Genomic DNA, 13940 nt, shown 5'->3' with positions numbered 1-13940 from the left:
CGTGGTCCGTGAGTTCGAGCCCCGCGTCAGGCTCTGGGCTGATGGCTCGGAGCCTGGAGCCTGTTTCCGATTCTATGTCTCCCTCTCTCTCTGACCCTCCCCCATTCATGCTCTCTCTCTGTCCCAAAAATAAATAAAAAATAAATAAATAAATAATAAAAAATAAATAAATAAAATGAACTGAATTTTTAATACTGTTTATCCCCAAATTTGATTTATAAACTCTCCATATTATGGGACATTTTCTCAATTATTTTATTTTGAATAATAATGTGCTGTCTAGTAAATACGCATTAGACTAAAACAACTTTAATCAAATACCAGTTTAAGATGTTTACAGAGGTCAAATGATGAATGAGTAAAAAGGTGGTAACATATTTAAGACTAAAGATTTAGTAATTATTTGTGGGTATTTAATCTCATAATTCTAAGTGCTAGAAATCACTGTAAACATATCTATCCTTTAAGAATCATTCTCAAAAGCAACATAGAAAATGGTTACATTGTGAAGATCAAGAATTTATTTTTATAGAACTGATACAATCAACTCTAATATTACATGAATGGGTACATATATGGCTTAGGATAAGTTTCCAGAAACAACATCATATGCAGAATCAAAGAGTTCTGAAGCACAGACAACTTAGATGTGAAGATGATGTGTTCTGGAAACTATCAAATGACTCAAAAGAGGGCTTTAGAGATGTCACCAATATGAAAAGTATAGACCTGTTTCATAAAATGCGAGTGGGAAAAGCAACCTAATATGTGATCTGAAATAAGCCAAGTCAGGCTTATATACTGGCTGGACCCCTACAACTTAAAAGACCCTTTCTTGGCACTCTCTCTGTCTGATCCTGTGATAGAAACTCTTTTTGTACATGGCGGAAGCTCAAAGAGGGCCAGAAAACCCCTGCCATGGCTTTGTTCACACACTAAGGACTGGGCAGAAGCCCTAGCACAAGGTTACCACTGCAGTTTTCCTTGTCTACAGAGCACACAATAGTCCCTCCATAAAGATCTGATGGATTAGAGATGTTAATAACAAAACTATAATATATGTGTTTATTCATCAACCTTTATGCCAAAACCAAAGCTCAGTTCCAAGAAATTGTTAGAAGGGTCACCTGATATCTTGCCAAGAAAAGTTGCCAAGACAAAATGGAGTCATCTTATTGCTTGGTCTTTCCAAACAGGTTTGATTTTGTAAATCATTTTGTTTTGTGTGAGTAAAGGCTCTCTAGGTGACCTTATTTTAAGATGAAGCTAGGAAATGACTGTATGCTGATTATTGGGGGAATCTGAGTTCTTTCTGTGGATTGGTGTATGAAAACTGACAATGTAGGTAGTTTCATTCTCAGAAGAATTTTGATATTTAGTAACCAGAGAAGATAAACAGGCAAATAAGTAGAAGAAGTTGGAAGGTATTTGTCTTTATGGAATTTGGCCAGTGCAAAACTTGGCTTCCCTGGTAGGAAGACTATGTTGGCAAGCCCCATCTGTTTTCCACAAGAATTTTGCAATGGGAATGATAATGATTTCAGGTGCAAATGGTGCATTTGGGGCATTTTTTTCCTGCATGCTAAAACTGACCTGAATTTCATTGGATAATCCTGACTTTTTGTTTCTCTTGGAAAATACTAAAGGAGTGAAAGGGATAAAAAAAAAGTTCAAATTTATTTTGAGAATTTCTAGAATTGATAAGTATTTTACACAGCGGGGGGGGGGGGGCTAAAATGTACAAAATAAGAAAATGAGATATCAATGTTCCCTCATAAGGTAAAGTATCTTTTTAACTTTTAACAGAACAAGATTTAAATAGCAAAGTCATGTGCTTTAGAGGCCCTGGAGGAACTTCTAATAGAATCTTTTAAAACTCGTGTTTCTGATGTAATTTATTGGATACAAAAAAGTATTTTCTCTGGAATGCTATTAATATTACATTTCCCCCCCTAATTTCAGGTTTCTGAAAGTCCTTTTGTTTCCTTCATTCTTCTGTATTTTCTAGTGAAGAAAAGGGGCAGCCTCATGAGGAATCTTTATTGCTTCTTACAGAGTTTCTGACATATATGATATGGATGCAGGGAGAAATAAGTCCTACTAGGGATTTATGCATGCATATTATTTTTTATTCCTAGACTTTGGAGGGGGAAGGAGGGAAGGTATGTCTTTAGTTCACTGAAACATGAATTCATTTTCTCAGCATTTTCTACCTTTATAAGTTGTTTGTAGTTTCCATGTGGGGAAGTATCTCAGACATTTCAGCAAAAGTGAACCAAATGTTTCTGAATTCCTATGTCCTTGGTACCCTTCAGCAAATTATATACTCTGTTTCATCAAGGAGATGCTTAATGTCCTTCCTGCTTACAATTTCAACCTTCTTTCTGACGCTAAGAACTTTTAGAGTAGAGAGATCTGGATTTCCAAAGTCAAACCATCTATAGAAAAGCTACACTATTTGTTCATCCAATTATGATCACCACGGGTCATTATGTTAGGAGTAGCCAGGTTCATATGTTCAAATCTGGGCCCAAACCAAAAAGCCCAAGGACATAATGAACTCCTGTTTTGGTGCTCTTCTTCTAGTACCGAGTGATCTGATGGCTACTAGGATAAACCGTCTAGTATAGCTGGTAGCTTTTACTACATCTAAATCAAAGCAACAGAGACTGTCCCTAACACCTCCTGTGAAAGTATCATTTCATGTAGGCTTAAACAAGCGTTGATTAAAACATTTATATTTATAAATATCAAACACCATCCAGGTAAAAGTACCTAACTAGAAGGTGGTAGACACATGTCTATTCAAGTAGAAAGTCCATACATGTTCCAAAGGAAAGATGTGAGAGCAAAACTTTTGTCTAGTTTTCTAAGTTATTCAGAGAAGTGTATTCACACATTTAAAATTATTTTATTTATCAACATTTTAGAAGAGATTTATTTTGTTTTTGGTTAATTTTCATGTAATGCCTAGAATATAAAGCATTTATTTGTACATCAGTGAGTGAATGGGGCCTTATAAGGAAAATGCCTTCAAAAACCCACAAATTAACTTGAGCTTCTTATTCTAAATGTTGTAAAGACTGCATCGGGATCTCAGCAATTGTGTTTAACTGTTATTGTGTTACGGTTTATGTAAATTTGATTAGAACTATTAAAACTTCTATGAGAAATAAGTTTAATAATCTCAAGTGTTGGAGCACCTGAGTGCCTCAGTTGGTTAAGCATCTGACTTTGGCTCTGGTCATGATCTCGCAGTTCGTGAGTTCAAGCCCCATATGGGGCTCTGCGCTGACAGCTCGGAGCCTGGACCCTGCTTTGGATTCTCTGTCTCTCTCTCTCTCTCTGCCCCTCCCCCTTGTGTTCTCTCTCTCATAAATAAATAAACATTAAAAAAAAAAACAATCTGAAGTGTTGACAAACATGTAAACCCAAACTGTAAAATATATTTTCTTTTAGAACCACATTAACTTTTTCTCAAGCTATGATTTTACCATTAAATGAATATTCAATATTTAAATTTTCTTGGAAAGAACGTACAAATATTTTGGAAAAAGATCATTTACCAAGCACCAAAAAGCCCTTGATATTCTTTTCAGACTGCTACTTATTCTACTTATACCTTATAATTTATAAGTGGAAAATTAACGTGACTTACCCTATTAAAGCAGTGTTCGTGGTTGGGTCCATAAAAATGTTGAAGACATCTCACGTTGTTTTTGTTTACAATCTTGTTGAAGAATTCATTGACATATTTGATAGGGAATGCACAGACAGCAGAGCGATTCATTGGTTCAGCAGAATCCGGCTTGCTTTGTGCGAATACTCCATAGAGAATGTCATCATTCAGGTTGGCACCTATTTGCTTAGCAAGGTGGGCCCCAGGCTTACTGACATATGCAGCTTGGAGAATATTAAACACTTCCTCCCTTGTGGATCTCTTTCTTCTCTTTTCTGTGAGGATACATTCCAGAGGCATTTCCATGTAGGAATGCAATCCAGAGTCTACAGAACAGAACCTGATTATTCTTGTGTGAAAAGTCTGAGCATCTAGAGTTTCTCGCTGGACTGTCAAAAAGTAAATAAAACGGTTGCTTTCAAAGGCATGGATGTATTTAATAGGGTAGGAATCTCTGAATTCAGGGAGAACATCAATATAAGACTGGTCTGTTAAAAACTTAAAGCCATCTTGAGTTTCCTTTAGCCTTCTCACTGATATTGAATGCAATGAATGATCTGTTAGGTAAGAGGAATTTATGGTATTGCCCACGAAGAAGTTGATGAACCGGCCCTTTTCAGATATCAGGACTTTGGTTCCCAGGGCACTCACCACACAGTCAGGACAGTGGCTGGACTCTTCGTCTGCCTGTGGGGAGTACATGCAATGAACTTTTGACAGTATGTCAGCAGTATTGCTGGGTGGAAGGACATGTCGCTGGCAGGTCCCTCTGTGGACACTGCCACAGCTAATGAGTTGGTCGTCATAGTACGTGTCAATAAGTAGAGCCATGTTGATGTTATCTTTCCAAACACCACCTGATAGATTGGCTTTGTGGCTGCAGTCCTGACATGGGAAACAATCTGGGTGTTCCAGCACGGGCCCAGTCTTGTACTCAGCAACCTTCTGAAGGTCTTTGTCATTTAAAACGTAAATATAGTTAACTGCACCAAGGTAAATATGATGCTTGTGTAAAACAACATTCTGGATGGGTGTTTCTGCAGTGAAGTTGGGAAGCTGGTACTTCATGTTCACATTCATCTCAGACTTTACTAGTGCCTCTCTGCACTCCCCATAGCTCTTCTGCACCAAGGTAAACAGAAGCACAAGGATGCCAGGTGCAAGCACAGCAGGGGCCTTCATGGTGAGAAGCTTATCTGCCAAAACATGTTCAAGGCGAGAGCAGTTTAGTTGTCATTAGAAACAAAGAAACTGAAAGAACTATACCAGTTAAACTATTAGAAACAAAGCTTCCTAACTGGAATTTTTACATCAAGTGAAAACGAAAAACTCTAGCTGGTTTCACATAAAGATGCATTGTACAGATGGACATGACTCCACATAGTTTAATTTTAGAACTCAAGCCAGAACGAGTAATTTTAGAGAACCATTATGAGATGCAAACAATGTTCTGTATTAAGACAATACAGCAACTAAGTTAGACTCATTTAGCAATAAAGTCAGAAACAGCAAGTTTCTTTCTTAACCGCTTGCTGGTTTTTTAATGTGGTTTAATATCTGTGGTTAATGACTAGGTTGATATTTAAGCCTTCTCAGTTAGTCAAGTAAAGGAACTGTGGTTCAGATTCATTTATTCTAGAAATCACAGCAGGCATTGTTTTCTTGGGAGCATGTAGAATTACTAGTCTAAATTTAGCTTCCTTTTGGAAGAAAACAATCATAAATTCTAGAAGCAATATGATCACATGCTGTTTATAGGATTTTGTGTGCAGAGGAAAGGTATGGTTATAATTTGGCTATAGCAGACCTATTGTTTTGGATAGACAAATGCTTAACTTAATGTGAGATCACTAGAAACATAAAAACAGCAAACTGAAAATGTATAAAATAAAATGTTCAGGACTAAAGTCCTAGAATTATTTCTCAGAGAAAAACAACATATTGTTTATTACCAAGTCAAAAGCTATTTAGTAAAAAAAAAACCAAAAAACAAAAAACAAAAAAACCCACATTATCTTAACATTCCATTGTATGCACATGGACAGTATTTCTAGTTTTCAACGAGTGTATTTGTTTTTCAGTTTTGAAAAACTTAAGGTACACGTTACAAACCTTGTTAGTTCTAATTATAAAAGTTGAAGGCAAGGTGGTAGGTTAGAAAGGAGAGGACTTAGAAGGAATAGAAACCAAATAGCTATTACTCTTTCCCCTTCTTTTTTGGTGCATAATTCTGACAGGACAAAAGGAACCTTTAAAAACTTACTAGGCATTATAACTATGCTAAAGACTAACCCTAGGTCTACAAAATCTAACAACTAGTATGTGCATGGCTCTGTGCTTGCACTATGGAAATGGGATGTGGCACTTACTCTTCAGTAAACCTACAGTGTGGTTGAGAGACAGCACACATACAAAAATAACAAGAATACACAGCATTATAATACCCTGCATAGCACTAACCAAAGCTAAAAGCATTAAGAGAGGGGGGAATAATTCGTACTTAGAATTATTATGATTATGAGCAGTGTGTGCAAAGATACAGAGGCAGGAAAGAGAATATGGCATGGCCAGAAGAACTGCCCAGAGGGCCCAGAGAACTGCATGTAGTAAGCCCAGAGAAGCCCAAGGAAAGCAAATGGGGGACATAAAAACTGTTGGAGCAATATTCCAAAAAGAGTAAAAAGAGGCACTTTCAAGAGCCTAGAACATAAGAGAGATCACTCTTTCTGAGACAGCAGGTGAGGATAAGTCAGATGAAGATAAGTACAGACACTGAGGGAGTTCAGGGAATATGACCTCAACATTCTAAAAATAAATTAGGGTATATGACCATCACTGAAAGTAATGGTTACAGAAGAGGGACTAGGTTCTTCAGATTGGAGAAAGAGGTTTAGAATAGCTACAATAAGGCATGCAAAAAGAGGTCAGCAGGAAATGAAAGTAAGGATTGCTTAATAGCTCCTAAGATAAAACACAATGTGTTGTGGCTTTCTCTTCAAGTAGAAAGAGTTCTAGTTGGACCAGAGGGCAAAGCAAAGTGTCATTAAGGTGAAGAAGTGAAAGAGGTATAAGCCATATAATAATAACAATAACATGTACTGAATGCTTACCATGTGCCAGGCATTCTGCTAAACCCTCTGATTTACTCTTTATAAACACCCTTTTCTTTTTAGGTTTATTTATTTGAGAGAGAGAGAGAGAGAGGGAGGAAGAGAGAAAGAGAAAGAGAGAGAAAGGGGAAAAGAGAGAGAAAGGGGGAGAGAGAGAGAATGGAGAGCACAAGCAGGGAAGGGTCAGAGAGAGAGAGAGATGGAGAGAGAGAGAGAATCCCAAGCTGGCTCCATACTGTCAGCTCCGAGCCCGAAGCAGGGCTCTCACCCATGACCCATGAAATCATGACCTGAATTGAAATTGAGTCAGAGGCTTAACTGACTGAGCCACCCAGGCGCCCCTATAAACACCCTTTGAAGTAGAAAGTATTATTATTCTCCTCTACCAGATGAGTAAACTAGCCAAAAGTCACACAGAACCAAATTCAATCCCATGTCTGCCTGACAGGAATCTGTCCAGGCTCTTAAATGCTTCACTAGTACTGAAGTAGCTTCCTAAGCTAAGAAGAGAGTGCACTGGAGCAGAAGTTAGACAATCAGAGCCCTGGGTCTTGCCCTTTCCCTCCCTAGCTGTAGGACTCTGGATAGTTCATCCACCTCTCGATCCTGGAGTGCAATATCTTCACACAATTGTTTTAAGTATGAAAAAGAGATCTCATCTTTGAAAGCTTTGGCCATTATACAGTGTATATATAAATGCAGGGTGTTGTACTTGGTATTTACATATGTAATTCTCATTGTTTTGAAACGTACTAGAAAATTGTTGGCAATAGTGGGGGGAATGACAAGAAGTAGAGGAAAAGAAGGGTTTAAAACAATTTTTCCTCTGAGAAGACAAAATTAAATTCCAAACAAACTATAAATATGTGTCTAAAACTTCTAGAATATATTATGGGGGAAAATTAAATGAACTTCTTGATATGGTATTAGTGTATCTTCTAAAATTGGGAACATTAGCCTACTACATAATTTATCACTGTATTTTCTTTAGGAAATATAGTAAAGAAAGAAAATAAATGAACCATTACTGCCAAAAGAAAAAAAAAAAAAGCATTACAACCAATCTGTACCTTAGTTGATATCCATTAATGCAATGTGGAGGGTGAATGACTTTTTCCTTTAGGCTTTCTGAAGGAGCCTTCAAAACGAACTTTTTTTGTTTTTAACCTGAGGTATTAAATTATGTTTTAAAAACAAGGTCCATATCTTAAAGTTGGTATAGAAGTCACTCACAGTAAGTACTAAACCTCAATTAACTAGAATCCGAGAAAATGTACAAATATACTAATGGGCTTTGTTGTTATCTCACTTGATGAGAAGGCAAATCATAAGAAAACCAGTAGGGAAGGAGGATATTTTTTCTGTTTAAGGGGAAAAAAAAACATTGCAGAATATCCCTGGAGTTAGCTAACCCAGTCTTCTTCTTCTTTACATTCTTTTGATACCAAGCAGTGAAGCCATATTTCAGACTGAGAAATCAAAGAAAGGTTTTTTTTTTTTTTTTTTTAAATTAAAGCAAATAACCAGGGTTAGAGCCCATTTGTCAACAATAGGACTTTTAATTAAAATACAGGTTTCTGTTTAATCCTCAGATAATGAGAACACTTAAACATCCCATTTCCTTGATCATTTCAATTAATTAAGTCTCCTCCCCATTAACAAAGGTGTATGTTGGTTAGACTAGATCTTCTCCAGGAAATGTCTGTCTTTCATAAGGAATGGAGGAGGGACACCTTCTGGAACTATTTCTTGCTGAGCTATGTAGCCTGATGACACTGCTGGTTAAATAAGTGGCAGTTGAATAGTCAAGTGCACAGGCTCTGGAGACAGACTGCGAAGTTTAAAACCATTTGCTGTCTGTGTGCCCCTTGGGCAAATAACTTCTCTGAGCCTCTGTTTACTCATCTGAGATATGGGAGTGATTGTAATTATCAGTGAATCTCAGACTAGTAGGGGAGACAGACAAATAGACCGCAGTTTAAACTCAATGTGGAACGGTCTATGAGGGTCCCTGAAGGGGAGCTTAACCAGGCTTGGGGAGTCAGGCAGGCATCAATCAATCATGGTCTTTTCCTCATAACGCATCCAGAATCCTGAGGTGTAGCCTGGGGGAGAAACTAAGTTTTGCTTGTCGCAGTGCAGCCAAATAGTTGTATGACCCAAAGCCAGTCACCCAACTTCTTTGGCCTCAGCTGCTTTCTTATTTGCAAAATGATAGTGTTGAACTCCTCATGTGCTGGAGCCCTCTGTCTCATGACAGCCTATTGCGTGCATCTCTTCCCAACTCTGAGTTCAGTGACCTATCTTGAAATCCACCTTGGGTGGAGTATTTACACCACAGAAATTGGCAAACATTACAAATCAGGGCTTTTTTTCCTTCCCTGAAGATTATTAAATATTTATAAGCACACTCCTGGGCTGAACTAATGACCTCCAAAAGTGATTTTCTAACTGTAATAATTTTCAACTCTGAGATTGTTTTTATACAATTACATTCTACTTCAATGCTATTGCATTGGCATATATTGCTTTTTCTTTTCTATCTGTATAATCTGCCAGATCGGGATGTGTGAGCAATTTTAATATTTATATTGGTAGTGACTCCAGAAATACTTTCATTTTTCATACATTTTTGTCTTGATACATTTATTCCTGTGATGTGCCTGGATCAGGCTTTCAATATAGAATGACTTTTTTACTGTTTCTGTTTATTCTTTCTTTCTGAAATAGTGCTAGCCATCTAACCAACTTTGAGCTCCTTACTAAAAGGAACACGTAAAGATGATTCAAACAGATTGACTAATTCATTCTGTTACCATGTTGTACACATAGCAGGTGAAAATGAATCATCCATAAAACATTTCTTTATTTCTTTTCAGTTGATAGTTAAGATAATCTCACTGGCAAAACATTTCCTGGGAGTAATTATCTGAATGGCACCTTGGCTATTAAACTCTTGGTATTTAGGAGTATTTCCTCTAAAGAGATTACTCTGTTAGCTAGGAATATCAGCTCAGCCTAAACTTAAGACAAACTACTCCACTATGTCTGCCATCTATCTGCCTCTAGTTTTCTCATTAAACTAACTTACATTGGTTTTTCATTCCCCAGAAATATATTTAATTCTCAAAGAATTTATTGAGTTGCCACCTGTGCCTATCACTATTACTGCTGTTGTCATTACTGTCCTCCTCATCAACAAAAACCGATCACAAAGCACATGTGTGTTGTATTCAAGCACTGATATCTCAGGAAAAAACACCACAGGTGTAATGGAATACAGTTGTAAGAGAAATTTTCTAGACTTTGACAGAGATAACTTTGCTTTCTTTAGGAACTGATTTTCTTAAAATCATAATAATTTACAATTACATAAATAGCACTATATAGTTTACAAGGTACAGTCAGTTACATCCCCACCTCGAGTCTGCATAATTATAAGGTAAGCATTATTCCTGTGTTTTCAGATAATGAAACTGAGATTCATAGAAGATAAAATATTATGTAAAATGTACTAAACATGCAACATAGTTCTTGTTTCTAATGTTTTTAAAACACGTATCGTGCTTATTTGAGCTGTTTTAAATTATTTGCATTTCCTAGAAAATATTTTTATTCAAAAGCACAATATTTTGGTAAACATTTGTTTTTACCTACCCAGTTCTCAATGTCTCTACTACTGGCAACTCGTTTGAAAACCCTCCCCCTTCTATCTAATGGGGCTGCCATCACATGGCTTACCTCCTTACCACAAGGTGAGCTTGCAGACCAAGCTGGCCTTTCAATGAGCTTTTCCTTTGATGCAGAGCTTGGTCAGGATAAGCACGTGACCAAAGCAAGACCAATCAGAGTCTTTTTAAGATTTAATACAGATACTGGGAGAGGACCTCTCTCTTTCAAAGATCACAAGCACTAAAAATGATGTTAACTTAGAGCATCTAATGCCCAACTTTTGGCATCCATTATGTGGAGAAAGCCTGACTGAACATGAAACTGACCCATGTGACAGGAGAACCCAGACACGGAGAAAGGGAAGTTCTCGATGTTATTGTTCAAGCCTCTGTGCCCACCATGTGTAAAACTAATGGAAACCAGTGAAATCTTTCTTCCTTCCTTTCTCTCTCTCTTTTTTTCCATCAGCAGTTTCATTGTGATTCTTTATTCCTTGCTCCTAAATAAGTCCTCACCAAGCAATGTCCAGTTGAAAATACTACAAACCTCTGAATTCAAACACAAAGTCAAGTGCATAAAAGCAATTTTAAGTAAAATATTACAGTAATTAGAACAAAGAACAAAGATGGTTTCCTTATTTACTTGAATAATTAAATATTTCACTCTGATGGGGCGTCTGGGTGGCTCAGTTGGTTAAGTGTCTGACTTCAGTTCAGGTCATGATCTCATGGTCTGTGGGTTCCAGCCCTGCATCAGGCTCAGTGCTGACAGATTAGAGCCTGCAGCCTGCTTCAGATTCTGTGTCTCCCTCTCTCCGCCCCTCCCCCACTGGTGCACTGGCTCTCTCTCGCTCTCTCTCAAAAGTAAATAAACGTTTAAAAAATTTAAATATTTCACTTTGGATTTAGAAACACATTTATTAGTTAAAATTTCTGAGGTGGTATACTAGTTTTTCCTGCCATATAATTCCAAATTTTTTCTATATTTACATAATATAACCTCAAGACAGAAATAATGTATCTAAGTGAAGAGGCAAGATATAAAAAGCAGAAAACATTTCAATCCTGCTTTTAAGTATATAAAAGGGATTTACGATGATGGAAAATGGCCGAGGCCCCATATTAAGGAAATTGCAGCCATAAAAAACAGTCATAGCTAAATCTCCAGGAGGACTTGCCAGAGTGAAATCCTGAGAAAAATTCTTAGCCTTCTCCACACTTATATTATTTCTATTAATTTTAAAAGTAGGCCCATAAAAGCAAAGTTAAGAGATTCTAATAGGAGATTCCTGATGTCATTTAAAATACTGTATTTATAAACATTCACTGCATATGAATCATATTATATCACACAATATTAGTCAAATGTTTGTCAACATCCATTGGACACCATGCACTTATCTAGATACTGAGAGTTCCCACACTCAAAAAAGAATGCAGTCTGTGGACTTGAAGACAGAAAGATAAATGCTAAAAATCTAAGTGTATAACCTAAATTGAAAAGTGAATGGATCTACCAGGCTGTCGAGAAAGCAAATTTTAAAACATTCTTTGTTGAACATTGGATTCTTATACCTAAAGATTTACTAGTGTTACGAGCATCAAAAAAGCCTAAATTGACTTTAGAAAGATGAAACAATATGCCATGTCAAAAATCCCATCTAATGTAGTCAGATACTACGTTGACAATGATTTTTAACAGTAAGTTGAGGACAGAAGAAATCTTGAGGATTTTTCAGCCTACCCAATTTCTCTATAATATGACCACATTTAAATGATCTGAATACTCAGGGGTCAATCCTATGTCTGATATTTACAAACTCTTTTGTTTGACAACAGTCTTCCCAACAGTTCATAAAACCTACCAGAAAAGAGGTAAAGTGTAGTGGAGAGAGTATGGGCTTTGGTGTCAGAATTTGATGTGATGTGAATCTGGGCTTTACCACTTACATACCTTACGACTGTAAGTGTCAGTTTCTATCTAAAGCATCGGGATAATGATACACATCTTGTGGGTTGGCCATGAAGGTTAAAGATAAATCATGAGACACTGGCATTCATTCATGCAGCATACATTGGCATTCAATAAATGTGGCTATCATGCTTATCCTAAGTTGTGTTTTAGCCAGTTTTTGCCTGACTTCATCAAAAATGAGGAACTTGGCACAGTCTAGTGGGTGAGCCCACTTCAAATGCTTGGTGACTATTTCATCACCTTAATCCTCTCAGTTTAAATACTGTTATTTCTTATTTTCCCACACTTTGGCCATTTGTGGTTTTTCTCTAAACCTGTCAAGTTCCTGAAGTCGCTCTTAAGTTGCCCTCCAAGACAAAGACCATGGTAAAAGTCTTCCACTCTAAGGAAGAACAACAAAAAAGGAAAAATTACTTTACCACTTTAAAGAAGAGTAAACCCACACCCTCACTGAAGTTTTAGCAAATAAAGATACAGGATTCCCAGTTAAATTTGAATTTCAGATAATAATGAATACTTTTTAGTATAAATAAGTCCCATGAATATATTTAAAAAAATTTTTTAATGTTTATTTTTGAGAGAGAGAGAGAGAGAGAGAGACAGAATCTGAAGCAGGCTTCAGGCTCTGTCTGAGCTGTCAGCACAGACCCCAATGCAGGGCTTGAACTCAAGAACCATGAGATCACGACCTGAGCAGAAGTCAGACACTCAACTGACTGAGCCACCCAGGCACCCCTCCATGAATATATTTTATGTGACAATCCTAGCTGTAAGCAAATGGAGAAAAATCAGGGAACAACTACCCTTTTTACTAACAGAATTCAGATTGAAAAGATTTTGGCCAAACATATTTATCTATTGGAGTAGAACAGTATTTTTAAGGTTTTTATAGCACATATATGTTGCATAACTGCATATGATTATTTTGTTTCTGTTGTTTTGTTGCTATGTGTCTAAAACATGCTGTTTTCAAAGTGATTATCTGTACACAATAAACTTTATTTGTACAGTAAACTTTACACAGTAAACTGCTCCTAACGGGTGATTTTAAGTATCATGTGAAGATATAATTATGTGAAAGGGAGTAAAAAATTTTTTTTTAATTAAAAATCAAGGAAAAGATTTGTGTGCTTGTGGAGAAAAGTTATACTATATAAGGCAATCTGTCATTGACACAAAATTTCTAAAACAAAGAAAGTATCTTTAGATTGATTTGTATACTTAATTTATAACAAAAAAGCTTACTAAAAATCACATATAGGTGGCTATAGGAGAAAACAAGTTAGACTAAACTTGGTGCAATAATAATTTTCACATGTTATAATTAATTAATGTTTTAGGGGCTCCTCTAAACATTGAGGCTTGATTACTACACAAATGTTATTTCTTTGAAAAAGACCTAAATAGTGCTTTTATTCAGATCCTTATCCAATACTGCATCCTTTCTTCTTCCAAAAAACATTTTTAAAGTTGAAAATCATAGAATTATAGCATTAGAAAAAGCC

General features: G+C 36.6%; 1 protein-coding gene across 3 annotated transcripts in view; it reads right to left on the bottom strand.

Moving 5' to 3' along the window:
• The window catches only part of MET (MET proto-oncogene, receptor tyrosine kinase), a 111797-nt gene that overhangs the window by 81098 nt on the left and 16759 nt on the right, over positions 1–13940 (bottom strand). For all 3 annotated transcript variants that reach the window (XM_060632960.3, XM_060632959.3, XM_078440234.2), the window contains exon 2: positions 3659–4875. In XM_060632960.3, coding sequence (XP_060488943.3) covers positions 3659–4861 — 1203 coding nt within the window. In that variant the 5' untranslated portion in view covers positions 4862–4875. The remainder of the gene's footprint in view (positions 1–3658; positions 4876–13940) is intronic.

This window comes from Panthera onca, chromosome A2 (assembly GCF_046562875.1).
Source record: "Panthera onca isolate mPanOnc1 chromosome A2, mPanOnc1 haplotype 2, whole genome shotgun sequence".
Taxonomy (NCBI): domain Eukaryota; kingdom Metazoa; phylum Chordata; class Mammalia; order Carnivora; family Felidae; genus Panthera; species Panthera onca.
Note: the sequence above shows the minus strand (reverse complement) of the source record. Positions and strands in the feature narration are given on the sequence as shown.